The sequence below is a fragment of the Watersipora subatra genome, chromosome 8, assembly GCF_963576615.1.
Source record: "Watersipora subatra chromosome 8, tzWatSuba1.1, whole genome shotgun sequence".
Taxonomy (NCBI): domain Eukaryota; kingdom Metazoa; phylum Bryozoa; class Gymnolaemata; order Cheilostomatida; family Watersiporidae; genus Watersipora; species Watersipora subatra.
The window spans coordinates 62,005,084-62,024,569 of record NC_088715.1 but is presented as its reverse complement, the minus strand read 5'-3'; the positions used below and the strand labels follow the sequence as shown (position 1 = coordinate 62,024,569).

At 34.3% G+C, this 19,486-nt stretch overlaps 1 protein-coding gene across 1 annotated transcript in view; it reads left to right on the top strand.

The window, feature by feature from the left end:
* The window catches only part of LOC137401464 (uncharacterized), a 51,021-nt gene extending 33,997 nt beyond the window's left edge, over positions 1–17,024 (top strand). Inside the window, exons 10-15 of the mRNA XM_068087817.1 lie at positions 4,647–4,832; positions 7,968–8,093; positions 8,888–9,011; positions 12,945–13,157; positions 16,001–16,220; positions 16,710–17,024. Coding sequence (XP_067943918.1) covers positions 4,647–4,832; positions 7,968–8,093; positions 8,888–9,011; positions 12,945–13,157; positions 16,001–16,220; positions 16,710–16,751 — 911 coding nt within the window. The 3' untranslated portion in view covers positions 16,752–17,024. The remainder of the gene's footprint in view (positions 1–4,646; positions 4,833–7,967; positions 8,094–8,887; positions 9,012–12,944; positions 13,158–16,000; positions 16,221–16,709) is intronic.
* Positions 17,025–19,486: the final 2,462 nt, after the last annotated feature.

The window sequence follows — 19,486 nt, the reverse complement described above, 5'->3', positions numbered from 1 at the left end:
CTCTGGGTAATAACCACACACCCTAAATTCATCTCCCTAAATTCATCTCAGGTTATTACGGTTGAAAGAAAGTTTCTATCGTCGCTTGAAGCTTCCTTAAAATCATTGCAAGTATGTACTCGAAGCTCCTTCTGTTCATCAGTTAGCAAGGATGGCACAAACTTGGCTGCGACTCCTCTAACATCCAAATTATCAGTTAAAACCCTTTGAACAGTCCCAAAAACCAAGTCCAGTCTCTTCAGATATCTCTCTAATAGTTAGAAGACAATCTACCATGATTAGAGACTTTGCGCTGTCAATCGAGTATCTTGTTCTTGCTGAGGCTGGTCTGCCAGCCCTCACGTTATCTTCAGCGCTGTCTCTACCTTCACAAAAACATTTGTGCCGCTCAAAGACTTGTGTTTTTTAGAGGCTTATGTCCGGAGGCAACTTTTAGAATTAGAACTTTTAGAATGTCTGAGTACCGATGTTCCCTAATTTTACACAAAATTTCATGCAAAAGCGCAGTTCCAATAGATTTGACATTTTGATGAATTTATTAAAGATCGCTGTAATCAACCGACAGACTTTGGCATGAGGTGGCCTCAATAAGAATGCGCTGTCGTAGCAACCTAAAATTTTGTCACAATACTCATGAAATGTTTGCTGGTGAACACTGCAATGGGTTTTCCTATCATGCAAATATGCAAGTGAACACAACTTCATTCCCAAAACTTTTGCATCTGACCTCATATGTGCGTCTAAGGTAAAGAGACTTATACCAAAGCCTATGACAGCAAAACACTGCAGTAATATTTCATTGGCAGTAATATGTGTTTGTTAGTTGTATGGATAGTCAGCTATGTAATCACAACTACAGTATTTTGTGTCAGGGTTGGCATAGTATTTCCCATGGCGGTTATTACCACCGGTTTATACCGGTTTTTACTGCCCCGGGAAAAATTCATTTTTGTCCAAAAGTGGGAAAAAGCGAAAAAAGCTAAAGCTTCTTTATGACTCTTTAACAGTACACAGACTAAGAAAGCGCGTAACCTTTGTAAATGGTTTATTTATTAAATATTGAATGAAAAGACCAGATCACAAGATAATATTCGTTTATTTACATATATTAAATAGTAATATTAAATGAAAAGCAAAATTGATATGTGTGAAACATGACAGTAAGCATAATACAACAATTAGAAAATAATTGAAAAACAAAAACATGTGAAGATAATGCCAAGTAGTCGAGACCGGTGAACTGAACAAACGAATTAGAGTATTGAGAATTGATTCTCCAAGAAAAGCTTATCCTCGTATTCGGCCGAATCATACCCTAAAGAAATTGTTTTTAGGTTTTGGTATCAAGCTACCAGTTAGGATGCTTTCTCCCCTCCAAGCCTGTTGCACAGCTTGGTTTGTCCTAAGGAAAAAGTGCTAAACAATACATGTCAAAACAGTTCTCTTATTGGACTGTAAAAGGCTCATCGTTATTTAACTCGTTATTGGCCTGTATCTTGGGTGTTGATTTTTTCTAAATTTTTGACTTTTAAACACTATTTTATTTCCATTGCTATTGATTGATATTGATTGATATAAATATGGAGTCACACAACTAATTGTTTAGTCAAATTTTTCATTTTTATTGAGTTTCATTTTTTAGCAAAATATTTGGATAAAAAATTCTGGCGTTATAATATTTCCCAGTTGTTTCCGGTTTTTGCCAGTTTTTCCCGGTTTTTACCAGTTTTTCCAGCTGCCCTGGGAAAACAGTTTTTTCCCGGGAAAAATGCCAACCCTGGTTTGTGTTGGTTGCCTAACTGCTCTATTGCAGCTCAAACGTATCAATTGATTGTAAGTTGTCTCTTGTATAACAATTTCTCTAAAATACTAGCTGAATGCTTGGCGTTGCATGGGTGTTAAAACAGCTTATAAGCAGTGGCAGGTGATGTAGTTGCCTGCCACTTGCTATTAGCATTGCACATTAGAGTTGCCCTGATTTTAATATCGGAATCGGTATGATTGTTAAGTATCTGAATCGGTATCGGCCGATCTTTTCTTAAAAAATCGGAAACTTCAGATACTTTTTACAGATGATTTATTCAGCAGAAAACCGTATTTTAGCCTGCTACACTAATAAAAAAAGTCATCAGCTGCAAGTTCCTTACTTTTACTTAATGAATTCCGGGCTTGTCACACAATCTATTTCACGTCTATAGCCTAATAAACATCTACACAGCTGAGGAATCCTTTGGCTTTAGTCAGGGCATAGTCACAAAGTGCGGTATTTCCCAATTACCGCGATATGATTTATTGCAGCCAATCACGAACAAGAGAACAGTGATGAGAAACAAGAATGCGGTGATGTGTTTCTATTTACTAGCATTACGAAATTAACTTGGGCAGTCGATGCATAAAGTTATCTCTCTCTTAATCCTGCGATATGATGTATCGTTTGTATTGCATAAAATAACCTCAGTGACTTATCGGTATTTAGCCTGCCCTCCATCATCTGTGGCAAGTGAGTCTTTTTTCAGTACGACTGGCTACATCAATAGTGATAGAAGATAAAGACGTCTCACTGAGATAATTGAATCACTAACGGTAATTAAAAGAAACATTTATTTGCTCTAAAGTTGTACAGGTGCAGCATCAGCAGTTCGTTCAGCAGTAGAAGACTTAATTATCACAGATAAAGCTGTACCACTAACAGTAATTACCATTATTAATAACAGATTTCAAGAAACATGGACTGTTTTGTTACTAGATACACGGTATGGCAGTATGTGAATATATACATGTATATCTTTTTTCCATAAATACAAACAAATAAATACATCAATATTTATATTTTCTTTGCATTATATTTGCATAATAAAATTAACAATTACCAATGCAACGCAAAAGATCTGAATCGTATCTTAATCGGATTATTTTTCAATAAGAATCGGTATATTGAATCGGTATCTGAATCGGCTGGTGAAATTAGAATCGGGGCATCTCTATTGCACATTGTTAATGACTAATTTGAGTAAGCTACTATGCGTATTGCTAAACTTACTAATAAGAGCCGTGAGAGCAAACTTGGGTGACATTGCGTAACAGAGAGTGCTATTCATATTTTAACTGAGATTATCAAAATTAGACTCACATTGCCTAATGACTATCTTATGTTGCATCTCGCTTAGCTTAAGTAGTTAGTTTATCGTTTGGTGAACGAGGGGTTCCGAGATCAAATCCAGCATGATGCGGATCTTTCATCTTAGATGTTAATTGCTATAGCTGGTAAGACCGAACGACAGACTTTGAGATTTACATAGATAGATGTAGTGTAGGCTTTGCTGCTGGCACAACGTTAAGACATGATGTGTAGAAGGCTGCAAGCCAGGTAAAGAATCTTTCATGTTGCGATGCTCTCGAGTAGGCTTAGTTTCTTAAACTAAACTGGTGGATGCGGTCCTCTCCATCCCTCATTTGGTGTTGCTATTAGTCAGCAGTAAGTAGCAATGCAGTTTTTTGTACAGTCAAACTTGGATAACTCGAACTTCACGGGACCGAGCGAAAGTGTTCGAATTATCAGAGCGTTCAAGTTATCAGAGCACTGTCACAAGTCCATGTATTTACTTATTTATTAGTAGATACATGTACATATACAAACTATAATATAAATCAAAAGCACAAATGGCTTGTTTCAAATTAAATGCTTCTAATGTAAAGTTTAAAACATTTTTATCAAAAAGTATAGAGATTTTTCTATCACTTGAGATTGGTTCGTTGTTTGAGGTGATGTTATTGCCAGGACGTTTTTTAGATTGACATTGGCAAAGCTTGATCGTTGCTGAAATGCTCAAAAGAAAAGACATCTTTTTCTTTTGAGCGTTTTACCCACGATCAATTTTGCCGATTTTTCTTGAAGTTTATGCAAAGATTACCTCACTTTACCTGGGATTTGTTAAGAGCAACACTCCGATGCAGTTCAATTAGAAGTTTTACGAGGTTTTACGGTACATTGTATATCACTCACGCTTTTTGAATGGATACTTATTGAATGTACACACGTATTCTGTGTTTAGGTCAAACGATGAATAGTTTTTTTTAGCTAAGACAACGTATACGTTTAATTACAACAATTTTTAAGACGTTTTAAACATTCAACATTCCGACGTTGATTCAGCACGGAATCAACGTCGGAAAATTATTCATCGTTTGACCTAAACACAGAATACACATGTACGTTCAATAAGTATCCATTCAAAAAGCATGAGTGATAGAGCCTCGGAGTGTTGCTCTTAACGAATACCGCTTTCCTTGCTTCCGAAGGGCGAACGCTAAGCGGATGTTTGGTATAAATCAGATTTCACCAAACTTTTATAAAAGTCGTTGACAAAAATATTTTGCCGATGGTAGTAATAACGACGCTTATGAATTACGAAAAGTTGAGGTTTACCTCTATGGCTTGGAATAAAGTGATTTTCTAAAGCGATAACAACCGTTTCGGTAGCCGTTGGGCAAAAAACAGTTCGAGTTAACAGTGTTGAGTTCGAGTTATTTATAGCAATTTATCATTACGTGGGAACGGACCAAAGAAACCGTTCGAATTAACCATGTGTTCGAGCTATCCGTGGGCGAGTTATCCATGTTTGAGTGTATATCGCTTTATGTTACAGGTCAAGTTGATGTCAAGGAGTATTTGGTGCTGGCAGAGACAGCCATAGAGATCTACTCGATGATATTCCACCAGACTGAGGTCTACCTCCTGCCTTCCCTCATCACCGAACGTCAAATGCTCATTATGAGGCTCAAAGCTGCAGACAATGAGCGTGACGTTAATGATATTCGAGGCAGATTGGAGAGTAAGAATATATTATTTATATAGTAAATATGTATATATACATGTACTAGCTGTGCCTCCCGGCGTTGCCCGGGTATTAAAAATCAGCTTATGTAAACAATGAGAAGTGATGAGATTTGCCTACCACTTGCTGGCAGGCAACTGTCCAGCCAGTGGTAGGCCATTGCCAAGTAGCCTGGCACATTGCCAATGGAAATTTCACTAAGCTAGTTAGTAAGCTTCTAATGCCGGTAGGCAATGACATTGCGTCAGCATTGTTGCCCAGCTATAGCTATTCTAATAATATCTATAGCTGGAGGGACAGACATACTTTGAGAAAAATATATATATATATATGGTGTATAGTTTATATATATACATATATAGTTTATATATACACACAATCACAAGCAAAAAACGCTCCAGGATTTATTGATGTGTACATTGTATATATATATATATATATCTATATATATACATAGATATCTATAAATCTCCGCGTTTGTCTTTTGTTGCTCAAACCTGTGTCCAGTTATAGCGAGTAAAATCTAGTATTGGAAATTAGCTTCGCAGAGGGTTTGATCTCAGCACCTCCAGGTCTAAAGACCAGTGATCTAAACCACTACACTGCAATCATTCAACTGACGGAAGGGTAAATAATCGTGATTACATTAATAATGTCGGTTAAAATATTTAAACTTCAAGAGCTGGGGTTGTTAACTAGCACAGTTAATCGTTACATTTAACATAACGTTTATTGAACTTGCTTGAAACACCGCTATCGTTTTAGTAAAGCGTATACTAGTATTAGCTAGTATACTACTAGCTTGCAAGGTATCTTACTCAAATGGGGGTCCTCCCATGTTTTGTGACGATTCTGACGATTCTGACGACCCGACGACAGGGATATTTTAAAAGTGACAGATGAGACGACCATTTATCAATGTAGGTGACGAGGTGACGATGATTGTCTAAGTAGGATTACTAAAGGTACGGCTACACGTAATAAATTTTTCCTTGGTTCTGAGTTCTGGCCGAAATCACGAAAAACGCAGAATTAATCGGTCGAAATTCACAGAATTATTTGAGCTGTGCATGCCCACCGAGTTCGTCGACGAAACGCTTTTAACAGATTAAACAAATTATTAGCGAGCACGATTCTAGCAGCTTTAGCAATTAGTATAGTCCAAGACATGTATCGCGACACACAATAAAAGTACGAGAGCAATTTAACATAGAACACACGATGTAACAGTTTAAGTTGCGCTATTGTTGGTTAGCGTGCACGACTCTAGCAAAATTTAAGATATATGTAGTCCGAAAACATAATGCGACACGCAAGAAAATATTAAGAAAATTCACTATAGTAAATACGATGCAACCGACTTGATTGCGCTAAAGATGGCAACATTTTCTACCACAAAACTTTTGCTGCTAAAAAGGAAATATAATTAAAAAATAAACAATTTGTAGCTATAGCGTCCAAACAATGAATACATACAATAACGCAATCTAAGCAGTTGCATCGTGTGTACTATGTTGAATTGCACTTATACTTTTATTGTGTGTCATTATACGTCTCTTGGACTATACTAATTGCAAAGGCTGCTGGAATCATGCTCGCTAGCACGATTCTAGCAGCGCAGAATAATTCTGTGTTTCAATCATTTCGTGATTTCGGTTAGAACCAACGAAAAATTTGTTACGTGTAGCCGTACCTTTACTAACTTATTATTTGTCCAAAAATCAACACGTTCAACCGAAACTTCACTAGTTTTGGTTTGAAGCATCTGGCCCAGCATTTATAGACTGCCAAATAATTAAAGTAAACAGCAATGTAATGCCACGACATTGACAGCAAATCCGTTTCCAAGTCTGTGACTGACAGTAATTATTAAAGACAATCTCGGTATTTTTTCAGTACAAGAAATGTAGCCCTAAAAACCTAAGACGGCTGTCAATCTTCGCGGAGTAATCAGCAACGCTCCCAAACATCACTAATAAGTTTGTGAAGGTCGCTGGTTGAGCCATGCTTTTGGTTAGCAGAAGTTCAAACTGAGCAAGTTTCAGGTTTTTAACGCAACCCAGTGCCTCCAGAATGGATATTTGTATTAAAATAACGAATGTGAAGAAAGAGGTTGTTTTGGTTACCAACTTGAAAAGGTGACAGTGATTTTAAAAGTGACGACAGTGATTTTCAAAGTGACGACAGTGATTTTAAAAGTGACTATTCTGATGACAACTTTGTGTAGTAGAACCCCCTCAAATTCATTGGGTAATCACTTTACTACCCATGCAATCCCTGGCATTTGGCTAGTAGGCCTATGTACATACATCGCCATGGCACTCTGGAGAACTGATTTGGTAAAATTAAACACCAAGAAAGACCACCATTTAAAATTTAAATATCGAACAATTTGAAAATGGGCAACAATAAGCTGAACGGTATGCTTACACTACTAGACACAACTGAAAATGTGATTGGCATGTTATCATAATGTGTTAAGAATCATTCTGATAACTGAAGCATATATAACATGCTAATACATTTACCAAAGCTATCTGTGTCACAAAAGATGCCTTAGCTAAAATCCCAAAAATCTTCATTTGCGACAACTTTTCAACTGCAATAGAGTAGATACCAGAAATATAAGAGTCAACCACCTAGTTTCTAGCCTTTTAATGCCCTACTAGTGTCAATGCCTTCCGCCAGTTCCTTACAAGTTTCTTGTCAACTCCAACTTTTCTATCCGCTGCTCGAGCACTATTTTCAACAGCATATTTTACTAATTTCGCATCTTGTAATCTGTAGAATACTATTTTCTTTCTGGTGCCATTCTCGTTAAGGCCCTCTCAGTCACTTTCAGATGATACAGTCGATATTAAAAATGTAAGCATAGTCCTGGAGCAGTTTAGTGCAAAGAATAACATGGGAAATAGTATACTGTTTATAATTGGTCAATATTTTCACACAAGTCGCTGCGGAGTGTAATGCCCACACCTTGCCAAACTGTCAAAAAACGTGACATAGTCGGTAAAACACAGTAGATAATGTAGTCGGTCTAATTACTAGCTGTAATTATAAAAGTTTTCAAGTAATGATTTGTATTAGAATGCTTGTATCATCCCAAACCCTATTTGTTGATTGTATATATAGTTCTCTCCAAAGTGGGTCTTAAACGTAAAAAGCGCATGGCTTATGAGGCGGGACTCCTTAGATCAAACATAAAGAATGACACGTACCACACTCTTCTATGCATGCAGTCTGCAATCAACAGTCTAGGTAAGTACACATGTAAATCTACTGTATGTCACCCTAACTTCTCATCTTGCCTGTTGATGTAACTACTTGAAGCATACAAGCTGTCTTGTTTTCTGTACCTATTCTCAGGTGAACCATCCAGCATTATGTCTGATGTTTTACCCAATCTGAGGTACAATGTTCGTCTCTCTATTCTCAGGTTTATTCTGTTCTTATCTTACGTAGTTTAAATGTAGTCACCAAGCTAGAGATAACATCTGACCTATGTTATTAACATCACATTAGGTATGACAATGGGGCTGGTATCCAATTACTGCCTATAGCAATCGTGTCACACCTAAGTATCTGAGACTTGAATACTTGTTTTTTGAACTAAAGTCTGGATGCATATTAGCTTATAATTGTGTAGATATTGCTGAACACTCAATTTACCTGGTTAATCAGGACCATTATTTATTAATTGCTGATCAAAAACTTGCTAAAGAATTGGTCAACTTTCTCATTTTTTTCTGTTCAATTTTTGGAGGGTTACTCTATTTTTATAGCTAACAAGATCTGAACAATTTTCCAATACCACGTGTGTCTGAAATCATAATCATGACAAGAGTCAGTTTGACTTTCTAACACATTCAGCTGGAGCAATTGAGAAAAGGAGCTTTCCTGAATGTTAGAATTTTTGTGACCGTAGACTAATTTTTGTTCCTCTGAGATTTTTATGTGGGGAGATTGACAAGGTTCAAAGATTGTATGATGCTCTTCGTTGGTCCTGTTTGGCTCAACTAGAAGACACTAATAGATTCCAGAATCTTCTTCAGGTCGACTTTACGAATTCTCTGATAATGAGATATTGTACGATAGAGGACGAGAAATGTTCCGAGAAGTACTAGGCCTTGCTGAAGAGCAAGTCTACAAACACAGCGCCCTTTGTTTTTCATACAAGTTAGTAGTTGTGCCCTCCTTCACACACTTGCTATTTGTATCTTTGATAACCCAGCAGGGGTTGTTTCCGTCTGTATAAATTTAGATAATAACTTAATCAGGTATCATGGGTTTTTTATATTATTATATAATTGATGTTGTATTATACTATATAAGAATATTATATTATTATATAATTGATGTTATATTATACTATATAAGAATATTATATTCTTATATAGTTGATGTTATATTATACTATATAAGAATATTATATTATTATATAGTTGATGTTATATTATACTATATAAGAATAATATATTATTATATAATTGATGTTATGTTATGCTATATAAGAATATTATATTATTATATAATTGATGTTATATTATACTATATAAGAATATTATGTTATTATATAATTGATGTTATATTATACTATATAAGAATATTATATAGTTGATGTTATATTATACTGAATAAGAATATTATTATATAATTGATGTTATATTATACTGTATAAGAATATTATATTATTATATAATTGACGTTATATTATACTATATAAGAATAATATATTATTATATAATTGATGTTATGTTATGCTATATAAGAATATTATATTATTATATAATTGATGTTATATTATACTATATAAGAATATTATATTATTATATAGTTGATGTTATATTATACTATATAAGAATATTATATTATTATATAGTTGATGTTATATTATACTACATAATAATGTTATATTATTATATAATTGATGTTATATTATACTATATAAGAATATTATATTATTATATAATTGATGTTATATTATACTATATAAGAATATTATATTATTATATAATTGATGTTATATTATACTATATAAGAATATTATATTATTATATAGTTGATGTTATATTATACTATATAAGAATATTATATTATTATATAATCGATGTTATATTATACTATATAAGAATATTATAGTATTATGTAATTGATGTTATATTATACTATATAAGAATATTATATTATTATATAGTTGATGTTATATTATACTATATAAGAATATTATATTATTATATAATTGATGTTATATTATACTATATAAGAATATTCTAGTATTATGTAATTGATGTTATATTATACTACATGTATATAAGAATATTATATAGTTGATGTTATATTATACTGTATAAGAATATTATATTATTATATAATTGATGTTATATTATACTATATAAGAATATTATATTATTATATAATTGATGTTATATTATACTATATAAGAATATTATATTATTATATAATTGATGTTATATTATACTATATAAGAATATTATATTATTATATAGTTGATGTTATATTATACTATATAAGAATATTATATTATTATATAATCGATGTTATATTATACTATATAAGAATATTATAGTATTATGTAATTGATGTTATATTATACTATATAAGAATATTATATTATTATATAGTTGATGTTATATTATACTATATAAGAATATTATATTATTATATAATTGATGTTATATTATACTATATAAGAATATTCTAGTATTATGTAATTGATGTTATATTATACTACATGTATATAAGAATATTATATAGTTGATGTTATATTATACTGTATAAGAATATTATATTATTATATAATTGATGTTATATTATACTATATAAGAATATTATATTATTATATAATTGATGTTATATTATACTATATAAGAATATTATATAATTGATGTTATATTATACTATATAAGAATATTATATTATTATGTAATTGATGTTATATGAAGCTGTTTGAACAAATGAAGCTGTTTCAATAGACCTAGAAATAATTTATTTGTGTCTGTCTGTCCTATTTAGGCCATTTACCATGTCTCCCACTAACTGTTCTCACAATAAAAACTACTCTTGGTATATACAGTAGACACTCCTGTAATGTACACCTCCAAGTACTGTAGCGTAAATTACACTTAATATAAAGAATTTATGTGAAGTTTTTGCTTCATTTAAAGTAAAAAATTCCATATGACATAATGCCTCAAGTCAGCACAAGTTTTCAAATTCGATTTGAATAATTTCTTTTATTTGGAATTTATCCCACGACCAAACGAGCGGAGCGAAGTATGGGAGTTTTTATGATAAATGCATGTGCACACATCTTACGAAAATTATTCATCAACAATGAGACAAACCCTCGTCAAGAAATTTCATCAACAAATTTAAGCATCGTTTTGTAAAGTCGTTAAAGTAAAATAACGATACAAAACACATTTAAACCTATTTAAATGTGTTACCAAGCCTTTGAAGGGTTACCACAAATTCCTAAAACTAACCCATCTGATCGGATTATACACAAATAGACAGATTAATTTGGACGAAAATCGCCACAAAACGCTTGAAAAGCTTGGTTTAATAAAAGTTAAGACCGGAAATTGAAACGCCGAGCAACAGATAATAGAACGATAAAGTCTTGCGCATTTCACGAAAAAATAACGTGCACTTTTCACCAGTCTATAGCATTGTCGAATTGCCGAAGGTTTCGGCAATTAACATAGGAGTACAGAAATCGTTTCATTTTTGCTGATTTCAATTTTTTCATTTTCATTTGCCGACACATTTGAATACTTTCGCATTCTAACTGATGTCCAACGCAGTGTCAGTAAAGCAAATGACGATGATATTTTTGTAACGTTTCTTATGAGATTATTACAATAATTAATTATAAGTTTGGATGACTACAGAACAATGACTACGTAGTACAGATTTTCTAAAAATCTATATAAATATCACAACTTCGTGATATTGTTAGCTATGTCGTTTTGAAATGTAAAAAAAATTGTGCATTGATTTTATATTATTACTATATAAATAATATTGGTTATTTTAATAATATCAGTGCATTTTACTTCTAATATTGGCCAATATTGCATTTCTCTTTTTGCAGGAGGAGAGATATAAACATATAAATTTTTCCTTTCATTATTGCTATTTGTTGTACATGTATATAATAACACCCACGCCCAGTACATTACAGCTACCATTGCAGTTATCCTATTTGACTGCTAATATTGCATTTCTCAACCATCAGTACCCTTTCTTTTTTCCAATATCACTTTGGTCGTGGGCTGTATGACAGTGGAATTTCTAGTATTATATACTAGTGTGTCATGAGAAATCATCAGGAGTGCAGACAAAGTCCAGATAATAAGTAGCTGTACAATTATACAGAAATACCAAAAGTAGTCTCAGAGTATCAGTCTACCAAACTGATTGTCACGAGTTGGAGTCTCATTGAAAACTATGTTTTATCCTAACCTCTAATCATGGCTTCAGAAAGGCAGACATGGCTTTCCATGAACCCTAACAGAGTGAAACTGATTAAAAATATAAAAGTTGTCGATACAAATTAATAATAACGCGGTTGTTGTGCATTTAAATTAAAAAGTTAAGTTTAGTTTTTGGTTTTAAAGTGACAAATGGGAGAGTTTGAGACGATCTTGGGAGGATTAAGCAATTTGAATGTAGTTTACCATTCTTATACCGAAAATTCCTATGACCCAAACGTTCCCAAGACAGCCGATTTGTATTGCAGGAGCGTCTACTGTATTACAATTCCTATGACGCAAACGTTCCCAAGACAGGGGATTTGTATTGCAGGAGCGTCTACTGTATTACAATTCCTATGACGCAAACGTTCCTAAGACAGGTGATTTGTATTGCAGGAGCGTCTACTGTATTACAATTCCTATGACGCAAACGTTCTTAAGACAGGTGATTTGTATTGCAGGAGCGTCTACTGTATTACAATTCCTATGACGCAAACGTTCCTAAGACAGGTGATTTGTATTGCAGGAGCGTCTACTGTATTACAATTCATTTATCAATATTTTAGTTGCTGATACCTTTTATCTGTTTTTCTAACTCTGATATTTACAGGAACTTTGCAAGCTTCCTGTTCAGCTGCAAGAAGTCCCGTGAGGCGGTGATTCACTTACTTACTGCCATGCTTGAACTGCACAAGTCACTCACGAATGGTAATGGCACAGGAAATGCTGACCCAAATAACCCTCACCCAGAATTTACTCATCCTCGATTCAAAGAGCTGTACTCAAGCCTTGTGCCATACTATGACAAGTTTTACCAGGAAAGGTCAGTATCGTGATGAGTAGTTGTCTTCACTTACTAGAAGTTGTACTGCTACAAACACTGCCGAGCGTTACTAGCTAGTAAATATTTCAAGTCAGGTTATTTTTCAGTTCATCCAAAGGAGCAAGTTTTATATACTTGAGTAGTCATTAATGTGTCGGTAGACAATTAGTGTATAGTTAGCTGAGCTGCCTCAATTCAAACTCAGATCAAAGTTATAGGTGTCTGTGTATAATCAGCTTTTACCTGAAAATGTTATAATTTTATGCAATAGAAATCACAAAAAGTCTTAAATCAGATATTACCGCAATAAACATTTGTCAAGTTAACGATTATTCCACAAGCTCTGATTTTTAGTAAAACCCATATTGAATTTATAGTGGAAAGTCTCCTAGATTCTTATTAAATCTCCTTAGACATCAGCTTCGTTTAGTTCCTTTTATAATTATCCATGATCCATCCTCTTAGTTAATTATCTGGATATTAGTGAATTATATTATATAGTATATGGAAGTATAGCGTATAGGAAGATACTTATGTGAATATTGGTAAAGTTGTCAATTTTAAAGGTGGCAAACTTTCTCTGATCTGGAAATTCCATGTAGAAATTCACTGAATATCTATCTGGAATGACAATAGACAACCTCCAAATGCAGATAGACTGATTAATTGAACCAGGTTGTTTAAGGCCATCATCAGTTGCTGCATCATGGATCCAATCGTGTATACATGCCAGGAGTGTACAGTTGGCTGCAATAGATTGGCTATACATTAATGGCTAGCTTATATGACAGCTTCGTATAGGCTTCGACAGCTAGATGAATGTACTGTATTCATATAAGCTGTCAAATATCGCAGCCAACTGCAATATTATGCATCATATATTATGCAACTGAGAATGTATACATGACAGGATCCGTCCAGTTGGCTGCAATAGAAAGGCTATACATGAATGGCTAGTGATGGTGAACACATCAAAAATGATTTGACAGCTTATACGAATATACCGTATATCCCTGCATCTAAGCCGATTGTAGAACACGAAAAGTCACCAAACTAAAGGGTCCGGCTTATACGCGCGTAACTTTGACTGTAAGCTAACAGAATGGTATCGTGCTAACTTAATTTCAACGACTACAACTCAAATTTCAAGGATTCTGAACCGTTTCTTACCGTTATTAATAAAGGTAAAGGATAATAATGTTTACCACTTTCATTAACTCTTTCGCTAAAAATAATTTTTTATGGAGACATTTAAATATTCGGTAAAACCAAATATTTCAAATTGGCGCATATAAGTTGCCATAAACTTTTGACCAAATTAATTAGCTTAAAATTTTACATCCTCTGATGCCATAAAAAGGCTAGAAGTGTGTTGTCAAATAAGTTTGGACACTTTGTCTTCTTGGTACTAACATGATTGACAAGTTAAGCATGTTCCCAGTCAGACGAGTCACCACTATTACTATAGCTTATGGCATCATTATTACTACTAAATATAAGTACTCACTGTCACTAGTACTATTACTCAATAGATAATAATCAGACGTCATGATCTACAATTTGTAAAACTTATGTATCTGATCGTCACAAAGAAAAAATACTCATAGAAAGTGTTTTTGCAAAGTAAAACTAGGATCAGTGGGAGATGCAAACATGCTTTCTATCGGCTCAACACAAACAGATGATTGTATTTTTTCGATTAGGTAGAGACGCTGTAGGATAATTATACAACTACTAGCCGAACTGTCGTTGTTGCACAGGTATTAAAAACAGCTTATAAACACTGACAAGTAATATTGTTGCTCGCCATTAGCCTGGCACATTACCAATGACTAATTTGAGTAAGCTAGTATCCGTATTACTAAACTTACTAATAAGAGCCGTGAGAGCAAACTTTAGTGATGTTGCGTAACGCAGAGTGCTATGTGTATTTTAAGCGACATAACGACTCATATCGCCTAATGAATTTGTTCTATTTTGCGTAGCTTAATTAGTAAGATTATTGTCTGGTGAGCGAGAGACTCCGAGATCAAATACAGTGGAAGCGAATATTTCATTCCTAAATATTCGGTGTGTTCAGCTATTGCTGGACACACTGAACAGTGGACTTTGTGATTTATATATAGGCTCACCAATCATAAACTTTTGGTACTAAGCCTACAAAAGATGTTCCATTTCCGCAACCCTTAGCTTTAATAGGTACGCATGGCGTGCTACAATTTATAGGGTCGGCTTATAAGCGAGTTCTTATAAATTCTCTGATATCAGGGCAACATTTTTTTGGGCCGGTTTATATGCGTGAAAGCTTAAAGGTTGACTTGTAACAAAATTCACATTACAGTTATTTGGTATGTAATAACTGTAATGTGAACTTGGTTGCAAGTCAACCTTTAAACGCAAGGATATACGGTACTCTATTTGATTTCTGCTTTTTTCACTGAGTTTGGTTCGCTTGTTAGCTTGGAACTTCAATATGATATTGGGTTCAAAATGCATTACCTATTAGTTAGTGGCATCAGTTTGCGACGTCCTCTAGTTATCTACAGCGAGAGTGACGCTGTTTGATGGCTTAATATACTGCTCATAGTTAGACCTCTCACATCCATCTACTGTTTCCCATCCATTTTCTGAGCAGCTACGCAGGCTCTACAGCCTTATGCTTTGATAGGTACGTACGGTGTGCTATGATCTATAGGGTCGGCTTATATGCGAGTTCTTGTAAATTCTCTGATATCAGGGCAACATTTTTTTGGTCGGTTTATATGTGTGAAAGTTTAAACGCAAGGATATGCCGGGACATACAATTATTAAAGCTCGTGCATTTGCTTTGTTACATGTATTAGGGAGAGGCTCATGGAGGAAAGAGGAGATGAGGAGGTGAGAAGTGAAGAGAGACTGCTCAGTGTTGACACGGCGGAGTGTGAGTACCTCCTGGATGCAGTCATTTTTCTGCGAAACACCTCGACTGGAGCCAGCAACTCCGCAGTTGGCAGCGTACAGCAGCCAGAGGAAAGTAACAACAGCTTTCAGTATCTTGAAAACATCGCTGAGGAGGATATTCAGGTGATAATGAGGCTCTGTACATCATGTTTATTATGATGTGAGAATGGAATTGAACACTAAATGCAATGGTTAAAACCTATAACAAAAACATGTTAGATTTATGTTGAATACAGCTGAGAGAAAAGGTAATGTACAAAAATGAACACGCAATGAAATTGAAATATTCTTTTCTTTGCCTTTCGGTGTTTTATTTTTGTTTTGCTTTTCAAAACCCAAAAAATAGGTCAAAATATGAAAACCCTTTCGGTCATTCATATTTTTTGTAAAAAAAAGCAATATGTCTATGAAAGGCATTTTGTAACTTATAAATTTTGTATGTTGTGTTTTTCGCAAGCAGAAGTTTCGCTCTACTAGTTGTATGTTCTGTTCAGCGGTCTGATCATGTAGGGGAAGATAACTCAAGTCATGAACATAAAGGATGGTGTCTGATCATGTAGTGGAGATGTTTTAAAGATGTATTTTCATATGCTCTCTCTCTCTCTCTTGTAGGATCTTCCCATGGCCGTATCAAACGTTGCAGTCAGTCAATAATCTAAGAAGTGCCTATACCAGATTAAACACTGCCACGTTATATTTCTCAACAGATCATGTTGTTTAACTTGAAGTGGCCTGCTTATTCACCATGTTCCGTATGTCTGAAAGTTCGCTCAATCATTGCAGCAAGCATGTTTGTACTCCACACTTGTTTATATGCATTCATAGCACCTCAAATGATTTCATATTCCACACCTTTTATACCGCTGTATTCGTGGCAAACATTTGTATTAATTTATCATTAATGTTTATTACACTGGTGACTGTCTGCCACTACCTGCTGTATGTTAGTCTGTGGTTTTATACGTGCTGTTGACATCTCTAATAAGTAGCTTGCTTTTACTAGCGCTAGGCTTTGACTTGAAATAATGTGTAGTTTACAGACTCCACACATTCCTTCATAAGAAGGAATGTGTGGAGGATGTGGTAGAGTTTGGATGGTTTTGTTTTAACATAGCTGATCTTTAGAATGCTTCTACATGGACCTTTAGGAGTCCCATGCCCCATATCATTATATCATACTATGATTATCATGTGGTCACGCAGTGATAATGTTTATTATGTAGCATTTGCAAACCATCAATTATAAATCTTTAATAAAATTTATTACCAAGAATATCAGTGCACTGTTGCATATCATGAGCTGTTTTCTGGCGTATCCCAAGCTTAAAGCTTTGCACTACTGTTGTGTAGAACAGGATGCATTGTCGGTTAGCTGAACCTAAATAGAGTTGGGAGAACGAAAGAGCTGAAATTATTTTGGTTTTTTATTTAGAGCCGAGTAGTCAAACCTTAAAAGATGAAGTCAATTCGTCCTGAGATCTGCTTCATTTCATACATTCAAAGGGATAGTACGCTCAACGCAATTTTCTCATGAGAATATACATGTAGTGTTTATTCATATCACCCCAAAAAAACCATATTAGATACAACAGTGATAAAATGACAATCAACAAAAGACCTTTTGTTATTACTTGACTGAATTGCCGCAATAATGAAAAGGCATTGCATAGCCTCGGATGTAAGGATTGCGGATAGAGATATCTACTGTAAGTCACTCTAACCTGGATTAGGTTAAATCAAAACTTAAAGTTTAGCAATTTTTTGTTTTAATTGAAATTTTCACTTATTCTCCTAATATTTGCTTGTGAACTTTAAAGTATCTGGAAGCTTCAAACGCTGTGGGCTGGTAATTTATTAGGTTGAAAGCTGAGTACTGTTAAATTTTTGTGTTGAAGTGATTCTATAATTATAGAGATTTGACTCCAACTGGAATGTGATCACATGCTTAGTGTTGATTTATTCATTCAGAATTTAGTACAAACCAGTACATTTAGTACAACTTATTACAGTGGAACCTCGATTCTCGACCAACTCGGCTTTCGACCAAAAGATTTGAGATCTGTTCGTTTCGGATCTCGACCATAAGCTCGGTTCTCGACCAAACCGCAACATGCGCATTTGAATCAGAACAGCTCCGGAAACGGCATGTTTATACGTTTAACGACGTTGTTATAAGCCACTTTCGGGAGAAGTTTCGTGTCATTAATTCTTTACAAAAAGAAGCCATCTGGGAGGACGTCGTCTCTACCGAAGAGATTTTCTAGGACACAACTCCTCCAGTCGAGTTACCCTAAATTGTTTTGGAGGAGGATTCTCCTTCAAGGATGGGAAGTAAACATACCATTGCCGTTTATATTTTCTTTTTCACATGATTTTTGATGTAACTGATCATTGCATTTTTTTGCTGTTTCATTATCAATTTCTGCGATTTTTGGTATTGTATCGTAACCTTTAATGTTTTCGATGTTTTAAGAGCAAAGCATACAAAATTTTTACTTTTTTCATCATAGATAGAAAATTTTTATTAAAGTTAAACACGATCTATATCTACCCATTTTTATTTATAGTATGCAAGTATACAGTACAGTTTATGGTGTAAAATGTTAAAAAATACCTTACCGAAGTTGTTAAATCGACTTGGAACGGATTAAAACTTACATATATAAATTCTAATGGGAAAACCTGTTTCGGATCCCGAACAAGTCGGTTTTCGACCAACCTTCTGAAACGGATTGTGGTCGAGAACTGAGGTTCCACTGTACTGCATAATACTGTGTAACCTCAAGACTTTATCCACCTATCTAAACTGCCATGACCCCAACGGTGATGTACAACAATGTCAACAGGCGCCTAGTCCAAGGTTGACAGCTAGCAGCAAACTGCAAACTTGTAGCCCAGGTAGCTTTTGGGCTCTCCTATGTCCATCTGCATAGTAGTTCTGCTTCTTTTTCAGCTCTTGTTCTTGAACACGATACTCCTCTGATCCAGGTTCTAAAACCTCTTTAATGGGAATGTTGGTACGTAAGTAAGAATAAATTGCAGAGCTTAGAATCATCCTGTCATATTATAATATTGTAGGTGATATTTATATACTACTGCCTTGAGGTGTGAATGATAACGGCTTATGGGAAACATTGGAAAACCCATATCAAGGCAAACTAGGGCAATGAACATGTTACTTATAGCCTGGTGATTGTATTCAAATATAGTGAAGGTCATTGAGCTAAGAGGCTAGAATTTGATGAAAGTAATACCATGGACATTCTATCATTTGTCATCACTATGCCCATATAATGTTGGAAATGGTAGTAAAAATATTAAGATGATAAAATGATAAATTCACCGGAATCATACCAGTAGAATTTTAGACAGCTTGACACTTGATTGTT